The 22,132-nt window shown below is 39.5% G+C and overlaps 1 protein-coding gene across 1 annotated transcript in view; it reads left to right on the forward strand.

The window, feature by feature from the left end:
- The window catches only part of LOC124299642 (mucin-5AC-like), a 92,450-nt gene that overhangs the window by 32,653 nt on the left and 37,665 nt on the right, over nt 1–22,132 (forward strand). Inside the window, exons 3-5 of the mRNA XM_046752910.1 lie at nt 12,001–12,072; nt 12,143–12,204; nt 15,945–16,356. Coding sequence (XP_046608866.1) covers nt 12,001–12,072; nt 12,143–12,204; nt 15,945–16,356 — 546 coding nt within the window. The remainder of the gene's footprint in view (nt 1–12,000; nt 12,073–12,142; nt 12,205–15,944; nt 16,357–22,132) is intronic.

Raw genomic sequence — 22,132 nt, forward strand, 5'->3', positions numbered from 1 at the left:
ATGTTTTGCTATATTACTTGTGATGGGGATTTCTTTACGTTGCTGTGGAGACGGAATCTTCTGACAATGAGCTTTGGACTTTTTTCTACGACGCTTAATTGCCTGTCTTTTATAGGCCTTGATAATCACCCGCTGTGTCTCACTGTTTCTTATCGATTTTTCATTTCGTATTTTCGAATAGTTATAACATGAAAATCAAGTATTTTGTAAAGGAGTTCAATTATTGGAAATCTTATTGTCGGACTTGCCGTATGATTTTATGAAAAATCCAAATCCTGCGTGGGGTGAAGAAAAATAAAAAGAAAAGATTTGTTGATTGATTGTAAAAGTATTTAAAGTTAAAAGGTATTTTAGGAATTTAAGTAACTGTTGACTTCAAATACCTTTTGAAAGAGTAGATTTATCTTAAAATGACGGGAAGAGACTTTTTTTGTAGAGCGTTGAATTTCCTACAAAAACACGTTGTGGTTTTACCAGTACACCAATGCGTTGACGAGTGATAAAAAATCTCAGGTTAAAAAAAAATGTTCCCATGTTATTTAAATGGGAAATATAAAATCGCGATGAGGCACCTCTAAATATTAATATTAAGAGCTGAAACTTGGACAGTATCTTTTTTTTTTTGGTCATTTGAAACTATATTATCGACTTGAATTTCGAAAAAAAATATTTGACTTTTTTAATACAGTCTAAGATACGTATATTCCAAACCGTCGAAAGTGTGCCAAATTTTTTTCAATCTACCTCGAATCTATCTGGTACATTGGCATTTTTCTCATTGTTGCTCCGGATGTTTTTTTAACATTGTTAAAATAGACACCTGCAAGTATGATCTATTTTTTCTTCACACGAAGCAGCTGTGCACCTCTTCTTCAGTCGCCACTTATTTCCTCCCTTCATCCCGACCCCCTTTGACCGTCGCTTCGTCGACTATTATCTCTCTCTCTCTCTCTCCCTCTCTCTCTCTCTCTCTCTCTCTCTCTCTCTCTCTCTCTCTCTCTCTCTCACCCCCCCCCCCCCCCCCCCCCCCCCGATGAGATGAAAACCGCTTCGAGCTGCGTGCGACAAATAGATGATTGCCAATAATGCATCAAGTTTACGAAGTCGCTTCTCACAAATTAGTCAAATTTTCTTCTTCTTCGTTTCTTTTAATGGTTGAAATGCCGGTGGTCCCCTATATCCAGTCCATTGGTCACTATTCTCTCGGCGCAGCTGCTCTGTTTTCTATTCCTTGGAACGGTTCTGCGATTAACTTTAACAATTCCTGTCTTTCCAAAGTCTTTTTTTTTTCGTTTTTTATTACTTACGTTGTTACGTAGGTGTAGATATGTAATTATACCGTAATGTGTGTATGCACAAGGTGCGCTTCCTGCTCGACTAACATGTGAATAATATATAGACGGTGATGGCTCACCTTTCTGTAATCCTATTAAGCCCACGATCGCACGTCAGGGTTTCTAATTCACGCTGCTTCACATCTAGATAAAAGATTAAAGCGCAGCGGTAGAGCCATATTCTTGTGTTAATCGAATAGTTCGAATGTTATCGTCTGTTAACTTACTTCAAAACTCTCGTTGATTCGATTCGTAATTTTCATTGCAACAGCCTATACTTTTGGAAAGTGCAACTGTGAGTCTTCTTTCTGCGGACTGTTCTAATTTCGTGATGAAAAAAAAAAGATGTACTTTGTAGAATTCAAAGGCTAAATTGCTCTTGTTAGGCTTGAAGAAAAAAAAAAAGAAAAAGAAAAAGAAAAGGGAAAACAATAAGGAAACCGAAAAACGTGCAAGAATGACGGCAGGAATTTTTGCAGAAGACGGCTCGCCGCCGGCTGGCGGTATCGAGCGAACCTGACGACCACGTGGTCTCTGCTTGTTATTGTGTCAGCAGAGCACGTGGCTTTTGAAACCACCGTGGTGTTGACCCGGAGCTTGAATGTTCCGTCGTTAGATGGCGACACCGTGCAGCGAACGCCCGCTGCTGCACACAGAGTGAACCTTCTTACCCACATGACATTGCGCGGAGATGTGGCATTGCCGATGAGAACTCCATAGCCGACAAGGCTGTTGTTCATTTTCGTACTATTTTTCGGTATTTCTTTTACCATTTTCTTTACCAATTTATGGTATTATGAGATCATATTTTTAGTTTATTTAATGTTTCGACGTACTTAAATAAATTTATCGTGTACAGAGTAATAGGTAAAGGACACGACATGGTGAAAAGAATAAGAAAGATCCAGACAAGAAAAGCCTTATTTTAGAATGAAAATAAATATTCGAATCTTGATGTTTATTACATTTTTACTTTTTTTTGTTCTCATTTGTCTCGATTAATTTCCCGCAATTTTGCGCCAAATTCTCAATTCGTGGTATCCGATTTTCTCATTGTCAAATTGTCTTTGAGGTCGTTAATTACGAATCTGAACTCGAAAATCTAAAACTAAAAATGTCAGATTCAATATCACGGACGTAAATTGAAAAAGTTATTTGATTTTGATAAAACTTCATGCTATATGGTTTTTAGGGTCACTTATTACAAGTCTAAGTTCGGTATTTGAAAATTCAAAATTGCGGATCGAATATGGCGGACAAAGAAAAACAAGAAAAATTTTCCAAAAATTCTGCGAATTATTTTGTTGCATATGAAGTTTGTGTGAAATTGGCATTCGGATTCTAATGATGGATTAGCAGAAAATCGTCTTTTTCGTAGAAAAGTACGAATTTCGAAAATTTTGTTTACATTTGCTATTTTTGCAATAATTAAACAAATTTTATATTTTTTTCAGACTTGGAAATATTTCAGAGACTATGTGGAACAAAAAAAACTGGGCAGTTGTCACCAAAATATTAATTTGATTGACAAAAAGCGACAAAAAAAAGAAAAAAAAATTTGTCGTTACACTGTTCTGTAACAGGTATACTTGTAAGACTTCTCGGGTGACGTGGTGTTGACATTTGCACGTTGAAGGATGAGATCCGGTTTTGTCCGTAATATAGATTTCCCAAACCGCGTGAAACTTTAGCGCGCAAGTAATAAAACACGGACGATTTTGTTTCTTTGATTGGCAAAACGTATAATAATGGATCTGTATAGCCGCCGGGGTTTTGGTCGCTTTACTGCAATTGCCTGACCGATTTACTGCGTAGAAGCAACGCCGGATCGTCCAATTTAACCGGGGATCGAGTCTCTCGTAGAATTTATACGAGTGTATATCTTAACACGAATTCGTGCAGTGTACCTGTGCTCGTGACAGGGAAAAAAAAAAAGAAAAAAGGAGATAAAACAACAACGTAACGACGCGTCGTTCATTGATTGCGGCCAATTAAGAATCTTCTGTTATGCGATCGTGTAGTGGCGATGCTGACTCATAGAGAAGTCGTCAATTTTATAAATCACGTGCAATAAGTCAATCACTTTGTGATATATATGCCAGTCGGATCGTCATCGTCCGTAAGTGGAATTACATATTCTCACCTCCCACAACCTCCACCACGCTTCGAGATATTTATAATCTCGCGTGAGCGTTTGTACTGTGTGCATTTATTATTCCAGTTATTATGTCACATAACAATGCAGGAGAAGAAACCGTTGCTGCGTGCATTATATATACCAGTTAAATATTTTCATTTGCAAAGAATACAACTTTGTAACTCGTCTTTGTAACTGTAACTGTATTGTTGAAATTTACGGTTCCTTTTCTTGTAAATATGTATATATATATATACATATATATATATTTGACTATTTGAAACGAATGTTCGTTTTTAGTTCTCTTCAAAGAGAGGCTCTCGTCACGAGGTCAACATTTTTTAAATCTAGTTCTTTTTTTCTTTGTAACCACAGCAGACACCAAGAAACAGTAATGTTTTGAAATTCTTGTACGGTCAAGTATCTTCGGCACAAATAACACAGTCCTGCAATGGCTTTCTTCCGATAAAACTGAGTAGTAATTTCTGTAGGTATTGAGTACGAATCTATGGGAAAAATATTTAAAAAATTTTATCGCGCAAATTTTCTAAGAATTTTTTTATTTCTGTTTTCTTAGTACTACTAGAGTTAACTTCCAATTTCCGTTTTAATTATACATACGTATTAATAGTAGTATTGATGTTTGAATATTCGTCTATCGTCACTAGTCCTTGTTTGTGAGGATTTCAAGCATATTTAGAGCTGCACAGGTAGCACAGATTTTATTTTAAATTTCTTCATAAATATTGTTACTCCTATATTTCAACTCCACATACCTAAATACCTAAAAAGAAAGCATTATGAGTTTAATGATAAATAGTATTAAAGTTCGAAACCAAAGTTTGGATGTTTGGATGTTCGGATGTTTAGAAAGTGACGTCAGCCAAAAGTTTTTCTCTCAACGGCTGACAATCGAAGGGCCGAGCCGCTTGAGTCTGGAATCGGCAGAAAAGATAAAGTGCGTATTTCTTGTGTGAAATGTGAAAACTAAAATCGTTATACATCATATCATACATCATACATCATACATCATACATCATACATAGTTTTGGATGTTCAGAAAGTGACGTCACCCAAACTTTTTTTTCTCTTGACGTCATCGATCTGCTTGAAAATCTGATAGCCGAATTGCTCAGTCTGGAAACAACCGCGCAGTAGAGCGGACGGATGAGAATCGCGCTCCGCAGATTTCGAGTACCGGGTTCTCTGCCTCCTGGATCCTGCGCTCCAGGTTCCCCACCTGGTGGATCTCGACCTCCAGGACAAGCGCTCCGTAGTTCTGGCTGTCCAGGTCCTTGACCTGGTGACTTTTGACTTTCAGGACTAATGTTTCGTAGTTTTTGCTGTCAAGGTCCTTGACCTGATGACTTTTGACCTTCCGGATTAATTTTCAAGTTTACAAGTTTGATTATTGAAAACGTCATGTTTTGTACTATATATGCATGCTTCGGATAATATTTTGAATTGGAAAAAAAAACCGAACGACCAGGATCAACAAATTGCAATTGGTGATTGGTTGGCATTGTATATATAGGAATACGTGACAATAACGTCGTTCAAGTAGAGCTAAAATTTTCTAAAACTAGTTTTAAAACTAGTGATAAATTAAGAGTTCTACTTCGGAGGCCTGTGTAATTTTGCAAAGCCGTAGATGGAATAGCTGGCAATCTTGACTGTGCGATGGGTCGAAAAATGGTGTGATTATATTAAATATCTATTGTCGACGATGACGATGACGATGAAGAGAACGATGGACGATACGCGAACCCTCGTTTATAAACGCGTATTACATACTAGTTTAAAAATATCGTCACCTGTTCTCGAAATGTCGAAATACCACGGAGAGAAATAGACGGTCGCGTGCATCGCACGCGGTGCAGAGGCGATGATGTCAACCGTCGTCGTTCTTCCTTCACTTTCCGCTTTCCGTGTATTTTTCATTCATTCTTTTTCATTCCTCCTTTTCCTCGTCTCTCCTTCTTAAAAACGAAATTTTTTTTTTACACCGGCTGCAGATAATGCGGCGCACGAAACCTCTCGGAAAACGGATATCGACTCGTTCAGCCCTTGTTCTTGGTAGAAATTCGTTTCTGTCAACGGTCCTCGCGTCATCGTCTGAACAAACAACATTAACGCCCCATCGAATCTACGCAGTCTTTAGCTTGAAAGAAAATTTCGTTTTGTACTTTTATTATGTATTTACCGTTTTTCTTTATATTTTTGAAATATCGGCGTAAATATGTATGTGTGGAAATCATTATTTACGTTAATTTCTTCTACCAAACGTTGATACTACATTACCTCCATATTGTGTGGATAAAACAATTTTTGAAAAAGTGGTTTGTTTTTAGTTTTTGCCAAAATTAGTAGTACAGTTGATTGTAAGTTATACAGGCTGAAAAGCAATTTTGTGCTTGTTGTGGATCTTGAAGGAAAAAAAAAAAAAAAAAACTTTGCGCACATTGGTAAAATAAATTTCAGGCGCGATTAGGAATGAAAAAAGTTTGCGACACATAATTCTTTGAAATTTTGATAAAAAATATCAATCTGCAAGGTGTGTCGATTAATCTCTTCATAAGGAGAGAATTCGATTTCTTAAAATTGACATTATAAGAGGACGTGTAAGTTCTTTGTTCTTGACCGTACGATCATTGACGATCAAGACACGAAAAAAGAAAAGAAAACAGCAAAAATCGAAAAGGGCGACATTTTTTTTGCTTGTCAAGCAATCGTTTCGTCTGGTTTCCGCGCGGTTGTGGTCCAACCAAACTGCACAGTTGTGTCCGACTGATCCGTTTTGTTTGCGATATGGTCATCGGCTATTAGAGAGCGCAATGCGAAGTTCAAATATTTGTAGAAACAACGTTGTTCGATCGTTGCGGTACGTTTCGTGTTTTTTTTTCCTTTCGTTTCAAATTTATTCCACATTTTTTTTTTGCCTCCTTCGTGTCCTCCGTGTTTCGACAGGTGATTCGGAAGCTCTTTCGCCCGCCGAAAGGAATCGATCCTGCTGCCATGCACGCCAAGTTTTACGTGCAGCTTTTCAAGTTCTCTGCAATCGGACGGCGCCGGCACCGAATGTCTGCCACGCAAGTAACGTGCAGCAGTCCGTATAATGCCAGACGACGGTGTTGCTTTGGCGACGATATCTCTCCACTCCCCTTCCCTCTCTCCCTCTCTCTCTCTCTCGCTCTTTTACGCACTTGGTCGAAAAACCTCTGATAACCTATAGCTCGTTAGGTTAGGTCGCGTACCTTCGTCATTCTCGGAACGTTGCGTAACATCTTGCCAGCGCCTCAATTTAACTTATTTTTATCCCTGGTTATACAACCAGTAGCAACAAGGCACCACCAGGCATGTACTCAACATTATGTTAGTTTGTAAAGAGCGAGGCTCTTTTCTAACTTTTTTATTTCACTCAAAGCTGTCTGTATAACGTATATCTTTGTAATATTATCACTTACCTACTGTAAGTGTGTGTATAATAAACTTATCGTTAAACGCTTGGCGAATATAACGATGTACTTATATTTATCGAGACGAAGAAGTTTAAGAAAATTGAGAGTAAAAATATGGTATACATAATACAGTGTTCTTCGTTTGTTTATCTATCGCTGGGCTTTTCGATTCTTCCTTTCGGTCTCACAATCACTGATTATTAAGATCGCGCATATTATAATATGCGTTTTTTCTTATCTTTCTTTCTTTATCTTCGTTTGTTTCTTTTCTTTTGCTTTTTCACTTTTATCATGGCTCGCGGTGATCTTGACGTTGAAAGAAGGCTGTCGTTCATTACATGTAATATGTGTCCAACCTGTTCATTAAATATTTATGCATATATGAAAAGCTAAATTTATATCACGCTATCTTACGATAGATACAATACATAGATTCAGAAGTGAACTGCCATATCATTGCTAACTAGTTTCATTCCCAAAGTACAGAACTTTCTCCACGTTTCATATTTTTTCTGTTTTTTTTTTTTTTTTTTTTTCGTCTTTTATAAGCTCTACCTCTTCCTTTCCGTAACGGAATGAAACTAGGAGATTCAACGATACAGATCATATTAGCATTACGTATGTACGTGTACCGTATAAAACATTTGAGTCAATACATGTAGAAAAAAAAAAAGATACGGCGATCAAAAATCACCGATATAAAGTCACGGACGAGCGAGGAGGCGTCTGGATACATAAATCCAGATTTTTCGTTTGAATAAAAGCCATAACGCGGGGATTTATGGGATTGCGTTCCACACGGATGATCTAAAAGTGAAAAATCATTGTAGATCCGCATACCTTGTACACCTCTACCTACGCCTATGTGTATACAGGTACCTAGATCGGTTATCGCGGTATGTATAATATTAATGCATAGATATTTGCGCGGCAGCTTACGGCCATGGATTTAAATCTTGCATACCTAGATTCGCGATTTTTAACACCTTTTAATACCTGCGTGCTAATGCGATACGTGACGCGAATCGAACACGAAAGTGTGTGCATGCCGGGAGCGGCGTGTTACGGGTACCTACGTATAAGCAAAATAACGATTAAACGAAAGTGGGGCAGGTCTATTTAAACTTTATACCAGAGACCCGCGTGATGTTGTGTTGCGGTGTTTTCTTTCACATACGCGCGTATCGGCGTATGTATATATACATATATAACTATATATGTACGCATGCGTACTTATGTACGTCGTTTTAACGAGTTTCAGAAAAGCCGCAAACTTCGTGTGCGTAATATTAAACATGTGATTCAGATTTGGCACGACCACGTGGCCTGCATCGGGCAATCTCATCCACGCTTCGTTTCGAACTACAACCAACCAAGAAATGGGGAAAAAGGGGGGGCAATAAAGAAAACGATGAAACTCTTTGAAGCGATTGATCTGGAAGAGATATTTATAATATAACAGATACATTCTGGGGAACAATGATGGTTATATGGAAGTAAATGTTGTACAAATTTTCCAAGTTATTTATGTCTCAGAATAGCGAAGGAAATATTTTTTAATCTCTTCGGTTATCGGCGGAAGAAAATGTTAAATGGGTTCAGGATGAGGTGCGAAATCTGCAGACGCCTGTCGCTGAGAGCCTGCAGACGAATGTTTCGAGTGAACATGCTGCAGGAGCACCTTGAAAGCGATAACGTGTAAAAATTGCCCGTTAGGATATCGAAAATCGTTGAACAAATCGCTTCGCAGTAAGTGGGAACACCCTGCAAACAATCGACACTTCCATATCTAAAGACAAAGTGCTTCGCCTTATATACCGACATACGTCTGGCGATGGCGATTTGTTACGTCCTTGTTTTAACGTCGCCTGTTGCCCCTTCTTCTTCTCTTTCTTCTTCTTCTTCTTCATCTTCTTCTATTTTTTCTTATATCGTTTTAGCATGCAGTAGAAGTTTTCATCTCGTCATCAACGATCGGTTCACCTCGAAACGTTATACTGTAGGGAGTTTTAACGTCTCCTCGTTAAATTCGTCGAATCGCTCATAACTCGGTCATCTCTCGAATTAGTTATACAACAACGCAAGAAAGGTTATTTTTTCATAGTAAGAATTGAATTCTGATATCAGTCAATTTTATTTATAATCGGAGCGATGTATGGCTTAAAATTGCGGTGAAGCAACGTTTCTGCATCTCTGCGTCACATTCGTTCAACAAATCATATATCGCTTAGGAACTTTTTTTGACTCTACGAAATTGATCAAAATGTAGAAAGGCTGCCTAGGTATATACGTGTGTGTGTGTTCATTTTGTTGCGCAAAGAGTTGGCCGTTGGTACCGCATATCGCATCATTTCCCTCACCGTCGTGTTTATACATTGTAACGTTATAGATATGCTCCCACATGACTTTTGGCCAGGGTACAGCTGCTTTGCACACGTCACCGCGCACATTGCATATATACGTCTCTCCGTTCCTGCTATACGTACGATACGTTAGAGGGAGAGCGAGAGAGAGAGAGAGAGAGAGCCAGATAACAAGACGAAGTAACGAAAAAAAGAAAAAGAAAAAAAGAAAAAAGAAATGTGGACTAAGATAAAAAAAAAATACCCGAGACGACTCGCGCGATCTCAATCTTGCTATATCGCATGCCACGAATTATATTGCATATTCTTATGCAATATAAACGATCGCGAGATATTGCAACATATGGAAAACGTCTTTACTGTTGCGGCAAAACCCCGTGTCAACTACCACTCGGCAATCGGGTTTGTAATATAGGTATGTAAATCCGTAGATCGTAGACGTAGAGTTTATATCCACGCCCGTTCCGTTGTGGCCGAAATTGACTAATGGGAAAATGTAACATTATATTACGACCGGATGAGCTAATCAAATTGCAAAGACCAAGTCAAAGAGTGTGTAAAAATGCCACGTTTCACTGTACTGGAGGAGGACGTAGGCGCGCTGGAGCGGATCTGTTTTAGAATATTATATATATATATTTCATTTGGTGCCATCTCGTGCCGTTTCGTTCCAACAGCAACTCTAATTGGCCTGGCCGATGAAATTGATATTTTTATACGCCTCCGACTGCCGGTGTCCGAGTTATACATATACATCCAGCTTTTCGAGTGCGTATGCACTCCGTCACGTGGCCTCTTATGCCAACGTAGAAATAAAGACGACGCCGACTCACGGTTACACCTTAATACGTATCGCCTGCAACTCGTGCGCAACGTCGTATCATCATCGTCCTCGGTACGTATCGTACATGCACGTATGCACGTAATGTACGCGTGAGGCGTGTGTCGAAAAGTACGTGAATAATACGTGCAACGCCTTGTGTACTTGCAGCAGGCAACGCGAACCACGTTGGGCGTTGGTAAGACTGCATCGTCGACACCTTTTGGCGATTGGTGTAATATGAGCCTGATCAAGGCTGGCGCCGTTGTTTTTACTAAATACACCGGTCGTTGAGTTTCTTTCTTTTTTTCTTTTTTTTTTTTTTTTTTTTTCTTGTTTCAAACCGAAATCACGATCTTGACACGTTTTCTCCCTTTCTTGAGGTTAAAATTGAAAATTAATCAACCCCATTCCGGAAATTCCTGCACGTCGATTCGCGTTAACGGACGGCCGTTTGTTTGACATAGATGGATGATCCTTTTATCGGAGTCACCCTCAGCTATCTAATGTGAAAAAAAATATCACAGCTGTCGATTATTTGCTTTTCTTATACATACACGTGCGAACATGTATCGTACATAATGTACTGGACGTTTAAGGTAAGGTCGTTCGATTTCGTACGTTCTCCTCGGTCATCTTCGCACACTTGTCACTTTTCTCATGTCCCTTGCATCGAATTCGATACCAATTGTACGGCTCTTGGTCATGGTTGGTTATTCACGAAATGTGCATGATTGGAATAACTTATCCATTGTTGCACGGGCAAGAGACGCACGTTTCTGCCGTTTTAGTGATTGGACTATGAAAATCGTGACGTAAACCGAGGTTAGTTATTCGCTCGATCGAAATACTGGCCAGTGGCTGCTGCATAATCTCGGTAGATTTATTCAGTAGCACCAATTTAAATGCGTGGAAGTTAGCTCTTGTTCTTTTATTTTATTCTTTACGTTTTCTGTATTCTTTCTTTTTGCTTATTTTTTTTTTTTTTTTCTATCCTATTTTACATTTCATTTTGTCACTCTTCCCGTTTATCTCTTTTTTCCTATCCCACTATCACAATATAGAGCAATGCTTCGTCTGTGTACGTACGTTATACGTGACGTAGGTACATACAGACATACAGTATTCCTAACGTGCGAAGCATATTTCGTACTCCTACACAAAATTTGTCGGACAACCGATTCTACGCTATCTATTAGTCGTCGTTTTGTGAAATAAGTAAATAAATGAATTTAAAAAAAAAGAAAAAAAAATGAACAAATCCAGCTGCTGTAACCAACGTTGCGGCCTTGATGCCAGTCTGGATCTACGCAAAGGAAGAAAGAAAGACAAGGAAAAAAGAAAAACGGACGCGGTAGTGCAGGAAACGGCGACTACGTTTTTTTTTTTTTTTACCTTTGTACTTGTAGTTGATGCAAATATTGTACGTACTCGATCGACTTGCAGAGGTTCCATAAGTCGAGCGATTTTACCCTCGTTATAGCTGCAGCATATATGCATACAATATGTAATTTGATCGGTAAGGTTGGTTTTTTTATTTTTTTTATTTTTTTTCCCCCCTCATTTCCTCCAAGACGATCGGTATGACGAGTTGATAAGAGGGCGAAGTTTGACTTGCTGATGATCGTTGCCAGCCGATCGACGGTGAGGACGCGTGACATTGAAGGATCGAATGGTTACAATCGAACGTCCCGATGCCTCGCGAATCGACGAATTTCATTTCTAACTTGTTGACCGTTGACTTTTGTTGACCGGAAACGCGCGTCTATCGATCGTGGCTGAATTTCTTCTATGCTGAAATGTATTAGCGAACTGGTTAAAACCGGTTAGTAGTCATGGGATTTTCATTGTTACGTAGCTAATTTCAAAATTTTCCTTCCATTTTCAGGTATCAAGGTGAAAAGAGAACGATCCGAGCTCGATGACCTCTTCTGCGAAGAAAAAATGCTCATCATCGATGGTAAGTGTTTCGATCGGTATATGTAACATCGTATTGTATTAAATTCATCGTGATCGACGTCGTGTTTAAGACGCAATTCAGCCACGGATCATCAACGTCAGGCGGATCAGTCCGACTGTAGGATTGATGCGAGTAACCTAGGCAACTGTAAATCGTTGTACATACGCAGCGACGAAGATGGCTAATTTGTTCACGCCTTTGTGCAACCGATCCGCATCGTTGGAAATTTATGTTACGGGCAGGGACGTTATGGAAACTGTGTAAAAGTGTCGTTATCGTCGTCGAGTGAACATCGGTTAACAAGACCTTAGGTCGAGAATTGGATAATAAGAGAACGACGAGATAACGAGGGAGGAGCAGTCGTGCGGTCTACGTGTTGCGCCGACTAGAGAAAGAAAGAGAGAGAGAGAGAAATTCGACTCGTCAAAACGAACGTTTGACAGTTTTCCAAGATACATAATATCCTGTGTGCACGCCGGTTTGACTCACCTTAAGTAAACTTAGAACCGCCTGTCCACAGAGTCTCTCTCTTTCTCTCTCTCTCTCTCTCTCTCTCTCTCTCCGTCTGACGACTGACTTTCAAACCGACCCTCCTCCGAATATACATTACGTAACGATTCGCGTCCACTGGGAAGACCTCTTGTTCGTTATTGCCTGTACAATCGATATCGCATGGATATCTTTCGGATACATGCCGTTCGTTTTGTTATATCGCATCCTGATTGTACAGTGAAAAATTGGGACCAATTTTTGATACGGGGGTTAAACACATTATTTTAATTGATAATTCATTGCGATTAAGAAAAATGGGGTGAACGTTGTTCAGGCGTTACTCGTTCTACCAATGCTAGGCAGCTGCGGTATAAAGTGTATGTATATGATTTTTTAATTTCCGTGAGCAAACGAATGAAAATTTTTCTTCCGAAATGATGTGATGGATTTTTGGTTACTTTTATTTTGAAATGACCAATGATACGTTACACCTGACGATGTGGGGAATTTATATTTCATTTGAAATGTTGAAAACAAATCGTAACTATTTATGTATACCTACAACAGTGCTGAAAGAAAAAGCTCGGAACTCGGTAATGTAACTGCATCAAACAAGGAAGGAGGGATTGATTCTTTCGGTACCGTACCTGTATAGTTTAATTTCGAAAAATGAAGGAAGTGCTAGAAGAGAGAGAGACGTTTCTTCTACAATCAGACAGACAGAATGTGGTTATAGGCGAGGAAAGCTTACGCGGGTATAATATGGGTTCAAGGATATTCCTCATACCTATATATTAAAGGATCGCACCTCGTTGATCGGTCAGTGAGATATCGCGTACCTAGTCATCTATAAGTTGTGCAGAATTCGAAGCTTCACGGTAAATTCGCCGCTCTCGCGCCTCGAGTAATCGAGTATATCCATTCTCTGATCGCTCGACGCTCTTGTTTTTTGCGAGACGATGTATAGTATATGCATACAATGATATCTCGCATATTTTTTCTCGATACAGTGAGGCCAGAGAAACCCCCGGAGCCGTGAACTCCGGGGTTGAAGAAGGTTATGAAATTGAGAAAATTTAATTCGTTATTTTGAGATTACAAAAAAAATTAATTAACCTTCATTTGTACGCCGTGTATGTAACTACTTTTCAATTATCATCATTTCGTCTATCAAGTTTTGAAGAGTTTTGTTTATTACGCCACCTCTGCTTTCACGCATTCTCCACTTTGCTGGTATTATCAACGTTATCCCATTGTGAAATTAAGGTATACGTATAGAACAAAATGAAAATTTGCCTTCGCACTTGCAATTATACACAGGTATCTATGTACGAAGTCTCGACGTTGCTTTTATACAAGGGTATGATAATTGAAATACATACACGCGTCGAAAAAAGAAGGAGAACAATGACGATGACCACTCGCTAAAATCCACAGGTGAAGAAGTTAGAGGTATACGCGTATACGGTATGAAAAAAATTCGCCGTACGTGCGTGTATACCCGCTGTGTATAATTACAAACGGACTGCTTGACCGTGAGGCGAGAGACGAACGTTTGCCCACCTATAACACATATGTGTGTATACATTATATCCGAAGCCGAGAGGGATATAGATAGCAAGATATAAAGAGAAGGAGAGAGAGAAGGAGACAGGTTAAATATAAAACCACGTGCCATGCCTCGGTTGCGGGGAGCAAATACCTGCAGCAACGGTGGGTAAATAAAATAATAACCAATGGTCAGGATCGAGAATTGTCTGAGGGGGGGGCAGAAGAGACGTCCACCTCTACCTCCCCCACCTACATACGTATCTACAACATGTCTTTATATACAATATAAAAATGTGGTCGCGCATACGTGCGTATACTTGCCGGCTACGTGCGCGTCACGGGTATTTGTGCGTGTGTACGCGTATCGCACACATGTTTGCATACGCGTGCATACGTGCAGGAGTTGGGAAACGTGTGTTGTGTCCACGCGACGCTCGGTGATCGACGTCGATCACGCCGTGTGAATTAACACCTCCCCCCCCCCCCCCCAACGTCAGACGCCCCCCTCCAAACCCCCCCCTCCGCAGCCGGTGGGAGTGACGAGTGCTCAAAGCCGCCGCCGCCGCCGCCGCCGCGGTATCTCCGCCGTTGAGAGGCTTCTCTCAGTCGGCGTTCGCGACTCGCGCGATACGAGTGTCAAATTCTTGCGACGATTCGCCCTGCATCGGCTCTTTCATTTCGCCTCTTCGTTCGTCGATCCTCTTTCCTTGCCGCACGCCCGTATCGCGTTAATCCGTGTCGTCGAGGCAGGGAGGGGCAGAGGCGCCTGCGTAACACCGGTAACTCGTTTCGAACCTTCGCGTTTCTTACATGCATATCTGCATACCCGTATAACTGAAGGTTTGCCTTGTTGTGTTGCATCGATTAATCTATGAACTGCACTACGCTGAACGGTAAAGAGGAGAAACAACAAAAAATCAAAAATTTAATTGGATTCGTACCTAATTTTAAGGATCTTCTTTGCGGATGCGTGTACTCTTCGTCAAGGAATTTTTGGTAACAGAGGGTATGAACTGATTGTTCGATTCGTCTCTGTGTTTTCTTGTTTATCGTATATATATATATACGACTGTCGTATAAAAGAGACTTTAAATAAATCGTCGAATCTGTAACAAAGAAGGATAAATTTACCCATTTACTCTTTGGATTCTTTATGTACGAATGTGATACACGTGCAGCTATCGTAACGAACATTTATACCTATATCTCAACGATATTTTTTCAATTCAAAAACAATATACTTGCTATCGTACCTATTTACGTATACTTGTACGGTTTGTCTGATATAATAATTTTCTGTAAACGAATGTGATGTATAAATAATAAATTGAATAATCGAGTTGTGCTGTATATACCAAGGAAAGGTGGATTTTTCATCATTTTTTCGTCTTCAACTCGAAGATAAAGAAGGCATATGAAATTAAGAGATTTAACTTGAGAATGACATTTACGCCTGTATTTAGCACAGTTGACGTATAATAGTGAAAATAACAGAATAACCCGTCAAACAAATTGATAATCGATCGACCGAAAATCAGAACAACTGTTTTCCACGTCGGAATGAAAAACAATTCTCCAGTGAAATATTGAACGATCAAACAACCGTTATGTCGGAAAATGTGTAAACGTGCTGATATTGAATAAAAGTGTCGATGACTCATGCACTCAGCCAGTGAATTTTTCGCGCCTTTTAAATGCCGCAGGTTGACAAAGTTTCCCTAAATTGTGTGAATTCGAGGTGTCGAGGTGGCAGTTAGTGTGTTCAGGACTCTCGTGATTCCTCTGCGCCAGCCGTTTTCCTCTCGAATAATCCATCCATCATATCATAGAATCGGAGCCGATTAATCCGGAAGACCGGTCGAGGGTGTAGTCTTCCTCTTTCTCTTCCTCCTCCCCTTTTCACCCCCGGCCTCGGAGGCGATCGACCCGAAATTTCGGACAGAAATGTGAAGAAGAAGAGGGTCGTGTCAACCTGGAAATATCGAGGAGACTTTGAACGAAAAATGGGCGTTCTGTTGCTCGGGGAAGGGACGCCGACTGTCCAGGCTCCCAACGGCATGAATTTGGGAAAGACGTCGACATCACCTTGCGAGGCAAACAACAACCTAGGCGGTCTACGGGACGCTAATTATAATAGCACGACGTCGACGAGCGACGTTGTCGGGATAATAAACGTCGACGACTCTGTGCGCTGGATGCCACCGCCGCCAAAGAAGAAATGGATACGGCATTACCTTTTGGGTAAGCCAGACACTGACCTTGACATTTTCGCCCGATCACCGAAGGTCGTTCATCCACGATCGGATTGTATTCTTTTCTCTTTTTTACTTTTTACTCTTGGTAGCTTCCCCCTCCCCCCTTGTCCTCCCTGTACTACCTGGATCGTTAATTCGTTTCGCATCCGATTGTAGTGTGGCACGTAATGGAAAACCTGAAATTGTCTGGGAATTTTTTTTTTTTTTTTTCAAAAGTTTTTTTGCCGGATTTTTTTTTTTTTTTTCTAATTTCAGATACGTAGAGAGTCGGGCAGAGATTTGACTGGGACTTTTACGTACGATAGGGTGGTCCTTATTCGGGGATCGGAATATTTTTTATTGCGATACCTACCGGATCTGTTCCAAATCATTAAAAAGAAGTCTGTGTAAAGTTTTAATCTGGGGGGCGTCTCAATGAAAATAACGAATTTATTGACTAAAATTTGTTCAACATTCGAACGATCGAATGACCTCGGCTTACGCGCTTTGATATTTTTCACTCATTTCACGCTGTGTAATCTATAATGATACGAACAAGTTGATCAAACGTTTCAAATTGATAATGAGTATGAGTTAAATCGCCATGGGAGATTCAGAAGAATAGCGAAACAGTTTGCAAGGATCGAGTAGTGACGTTCTTCAGGTCAACAGATTCGTCGGGAATTTTCAAAAGCGAGAAAGCTGTGTGTAAAATTTCTGTACAATGTGTAATGATAAAAAACGATTTTCGCGAATGTAATAACTAGATTGCATAATTGATAGAGGCAAATTGATAGCTAATTATATTATGATCTGGATATCGATTGCTGCAAAGAAAAGACAGAGAAAAGGAAAAAAAAGAGAAAACAATTCGATATGTTAATCGTGAATACAATTTTTATTTTTGTTTTATGCTGCCTACATCGATCATAATATCGATTTACGTCACTAAGACCCACACTTGTAATGTTTAAGTCTGCAGTTGATGTTTGAGATGTGAATCTCACGAATTTTTCATTATTAATTCAATTTTATAGAATGGTTATAATTTAATACGAATTTTTAATCCAGGAAAATAAGATTCCGGTTGATATGTTATTGTTCTATTACGGATTGTGCTCTTTGGGTCAAACATGTCAATGTCAGGAGATAAATAATAATTGAAGTGCTGCAACGTGTTGCTTCGCTAATTCAAAAATATGCAAGAAAAAAAGTGAAAAATAATGTAATACGCTCATCTTTTTACCGAATCTTTTTTTTTTTAACCTAAACAAACTTTTTAGCGGATGCCACGGTGGAAAATCGCAAATTGTTTTTTTACTCAAACATCCTCATGTGCTTGTATATTAGGGTGGTCCTTATTCAAAATCAACTTCAAATAATTCGAAAACAATCGCCTAATTTTTTCAAATTTTTACATCGACTCTAAGATAGTCCGCATTGCGATCGAAGGTTCTTACGGAAATTAACATGGGTAAAACTTTTTTTCTCAGTATATATATTATTGCAAGAGTAATAATGTTCCAAATAATCTGTAACCGCGAGATTTTGGTGAGAATTAGTGCTAATATCTGGGAAAAAATACACATCATCGTACGAGGCAATCTCGACGAATTGCACAACCTTGAAACCTAACTTTTTTTTTAATTTAGAGGAAGCGCAATTCGTCTAGATTGCCTCGTACGATGATGTGTATTATTTTTTTCATACAGTATCACTAATGCCGACTAAAACCTCGCAGTTACAGATTTTTTGGAACATTATTACTTGCACGATAAAATATATAGTGGGAAAAAAAGTTTTCCTCACGTCACTTCCGTAAGAAACTTGGATCACAACGCGGGCTGTCTCAGAATCGCTGTAAGGATCTGAAAAAATTTGGCGACTCTTTTTAAATGATTTGAAATTGATTTCAGTGATGGGGCGGTAAAAATTCGTCAACACCCTAAACAAGGTCCACCCTAATATAGTATATACATATATAACGCATAGATTGACGCGAATCCCGATGGCTAATGAGGATAACAATCGTCGAGCACGTGGCCCTCGTGTGCATAATGTACTGGTTAGGTAGATAGCGCGCAGCTCTCGTGTGTAATACACACATCAGTCAGTCGGTACTGCGTTGTGCACACGTGGCCAGACTTGCCGTCCTTGTTCGTGCCAAGATGCGGCAGCGCTTGCGTTTCAATAAGCTAACGCGAATTGCACGTGCATGTCAGACGTTGCAAATCACCGGTCGGTAGTTAACGAAACAATTTTCCTGTCATCTGTACGTAGGGGGCATTCCGTGATATCTCGATCAAGATTCCACGTCGACCTCTCGGATTGAAAGATTTATCATTTTTTGTGGATGTACGTGACGAAAAACGCGATTGAATTTTTTTTTTTTTTTTTTTTGCCACAATCTTTCAACCCAGCGTATCTGAAGTATGATTGCAAAACTTGAAATTTTTTTATATGTTGAATAATATTTAGAAATTTATTGTAGAGATTGATGATGTTTCGAAAATATGAAATTCGGGAACGTCGCGTAGTATAACGCGTGTTACGACGGTTTATATTTAATTGGACGTTGGGTATATTTTGCTCATCAGAGCGGAAAGCGTGACGTGAAAATTAACAGAAGTGAGAGAGAATTTCGAACGTCGGGCAATTCGTTTTGTATGTAAGCTTGATTTAGGGGGTAGTTAAACGGGGACATTGATAGTCGGGGTAAATGTGCTTATGATATTTCGGCAACGCGCCACGTGTCTCGAGTTTGCGGGCGAAAATATAATTTGCTTTTTTCCTCTTCTGCTACATTTCATTCTCACCGCATTCCGAGCCTCGTCTGTGATTACAAGCGGGTTCCATCTATAATAACGTACACGGCCAGAGATCGTCGTCGCTCGCGCGTTTTGATCAGGGTTACACATTACACACATGCCGAAGAAACTCGTGCAGGATAAACTTGGGCTGAAATAACCCCTAGCATCTCGTAAATGCTTCAACCCGAAAATATCCTGGGACGGCAGCAAAACAAAACTAATTTAAGAAACGTGCGCGGTTCGTCGTTTGCGAACGAACGACTCTGTGAGGATAGGAGAGGATAGGAGACGAAGAGAAAAGATAACCGAACGTTTCTTCTTCTTTTTCTTTTTTTCCCTGTCAACACACGAGTCATCGAAATTCACTCCTCGCAAACAAGCGTACGTATTTCATTCGCAACGTATTCTTTCCGTCAGGGGTAATCCTGTTTCTCAAAATTCCACGTCGAAACTATTTTTGCATAATAATTTTCCGTCTTTCAGATCGAATTTTCTCTTTAGCTTGTACATATTCGTTGACAAATCTATAATCTCACGTTTCTTGGTGTAATCCGTACACTTTATTCAATAGTTGATAAGCTCGTTACGTTATTTCCAGCTCTTGCGCTTCTCTCTTTGCTGGATTTTTGGTATAATATTTATTTTTGTTTGTTCAACTTTGTTGAATATTATTGTTAGTCGGGAGGGGAGGCTCTGACCCTCGAGTAATATGTTCTCTCGGAGGTATTCACTTGCACGAAAGTATCCAGATATTCCTGGAGGAATTGAAACTGCATTTCTTGTTAAAATTGTGAGTTTGCTGTAACCGTTTCTTTCAATCTTTAAATTAAACCCAAGTCGTAACGAAACTGTACGAATAGAAATATCTAGTCGCCGTTTCAAAGTACGATAAGAAATAACCGCTGGTGGTAATAGAAGAATTATTACAACCCGCGTTGAGTGAATTAGATAGATGAACTTTATTAACGAATAACTAATGGTATACGCATGGTAATTAAATGAACAATAAGTATTGATCTTTGTAACCGATCATGAACGCTCAAACCCGGATCTCAACCTGACTCTAAAGTTGAGCTTTAAGTACAGATTGTATAATGTAATCCGTCCACGTGATTTTTACATATACCTACTGGTCTTGCTTCGATCTTTAGCGATTTCAAACGAAACCTCGCACACTGATCGAAGGTCATTAACATCTCGACGGTATTATATCTGTATCGTTTCGTGCATAAGATAACATATTTGCCAGAGTTAAAACGAGACGGGGGTACACTTTTGTTACACAACGTTCATGGAAATAAGACATTGCTGTATATTTTTCGTTCTCAAAATCTATTCGAAATATTTTTATCATCTCGTTGAAGACATAAACACGCGTATAATATTACGCATTTATGAAATTGATTAAAATTTTTCTTATTACTACTCGTTGATAGACGTGCGAAAAGTTGATTAAAAAAAAAAAAAAAAAGAAAACTCCCACTTCTCTAAATCACGTTATCTGAATTAAGGCATCGCGTTTTATAATCCGGTCAATGCCAGCCTGCAGCAGCGAAGTAGAAGGAGACGGAAGAAGAGAAGAAGGAGAAAGGCGATTTTGAAAACCATCAGCCACCTCCGTGTTGTACCTACGTATTATTGTACGTACGTATTATACACATATATCGCCTCCAAATATTTCTAACAAGAGTTTCGGAGCACCAACAACCGTAATAACAACCTGCACGCGGAGGGATCAGATTGCGAGAATTTATAAGCTCTAGGAAATCGTGCCTCGATTTATCGTGTGACGAATGTCCGGTCGAGTGACTTTTAAATTTAAATACTTCTCTCCTCACCTCGCCGTCCATGATCGCTATGATTCTTAAATCCGATAACAGTTGCCCGCCGCGTTTTTTCTTCCCATTACGTATTCTTCTTCGTCTTCTTCTTCTTCTTTTTCTTCCTCTTCTTCTTCTCGCTCCTTCAGACTCTCGATATCTGTATTTACACGCACAGAATACGTGCATCTGTATTTGGTACTTTATGCTCGCGTGATTTTTGTTCCATCTAATTCACTTTTTGTTCTTCTCCTTTCTTATTTTTTTTTTTTTAATTTTATTTCGTTGCTTTCGTCATGCTTTTTCCAAACTTTATTTCTTTGTTTATTTATTTGTTTACTTATTTAGTTTTTTTTGCATTCTTCCCTCGTGGCCTTGGACTTGGATGTTCCAGGATTGTAATTCGAGAGTTCAACAGCTGTTCTATCGTGTCGCATTGCCTTTGATCGTTGAGCAGGTTACGTCGTGTGTACCTAGACTTGAAACTCTAGTGGTTTTAGAATATACGAATTTCTCCAGAAAATAATAAAAGATGGCGGACGTCGGAAGACGGGGATTGGAATTCAGCTGGTTTTTCAATCCTTTCAATCTTCTACGCTAAACTATTCGAGGCTCAAGTATCGAACATTTCTATCCATCCCATCGTCGTGCATGGTTATATTACGCGAATATAATTTCCCACGAATCCGTAACCGTACTCTTTGACATGCATACAAATATGCATGAAAATAACGATTTATAAGGGTTGATGAGGTTTTCTTTTTTTCGTTAATCTTAACTCGTCTTTTTTCGTAGAGTAAAAATTTGAAGGGCTTTCGTTTTTCTCTCTCTAACCTCTGATAAAAATACAATCTTTACTGCAACAATTATTGCACCTTTCATAATTATCAAGGTAAAAAAAACCCGCGACGGTGAACTCGGGGAGTTCGAAACAGCATTTTTTTTACGACCACCCTCTGTAATAACCTCGATTTAAACCTCGGGCCTGTGTCGGGTAATATAAAGGGGGAAAAAAAAGAAAAAAAAAAAAAAAAAAATGGAAAAAGCATATCGATGCCTTGCAGGTAACGCGTCATCGTCCGCTGGTCGGCTGTAGCTTTGGAGGCTGCCGAAACTTGCGGAGGTCGCTATTTTTGGGTCAGGGTTCCACCAG

Source organism: Neodiprion virginianus, chromosome 3 (assembly GCF_021901495.1).
Source record: "Neodiprion virginianus isolate iyNeoVirg1 chromosome 3, iyNeoVirg1.1, whole genome shotgun sequence".
Classification (NCBI taxonomy): domain Eukaryota; kingdom Metazoa; phylum Arthropoda; class Insecta; order Hymenoptera; family Diprionidae; genus Neodiprion; species Neodiprion virginianus.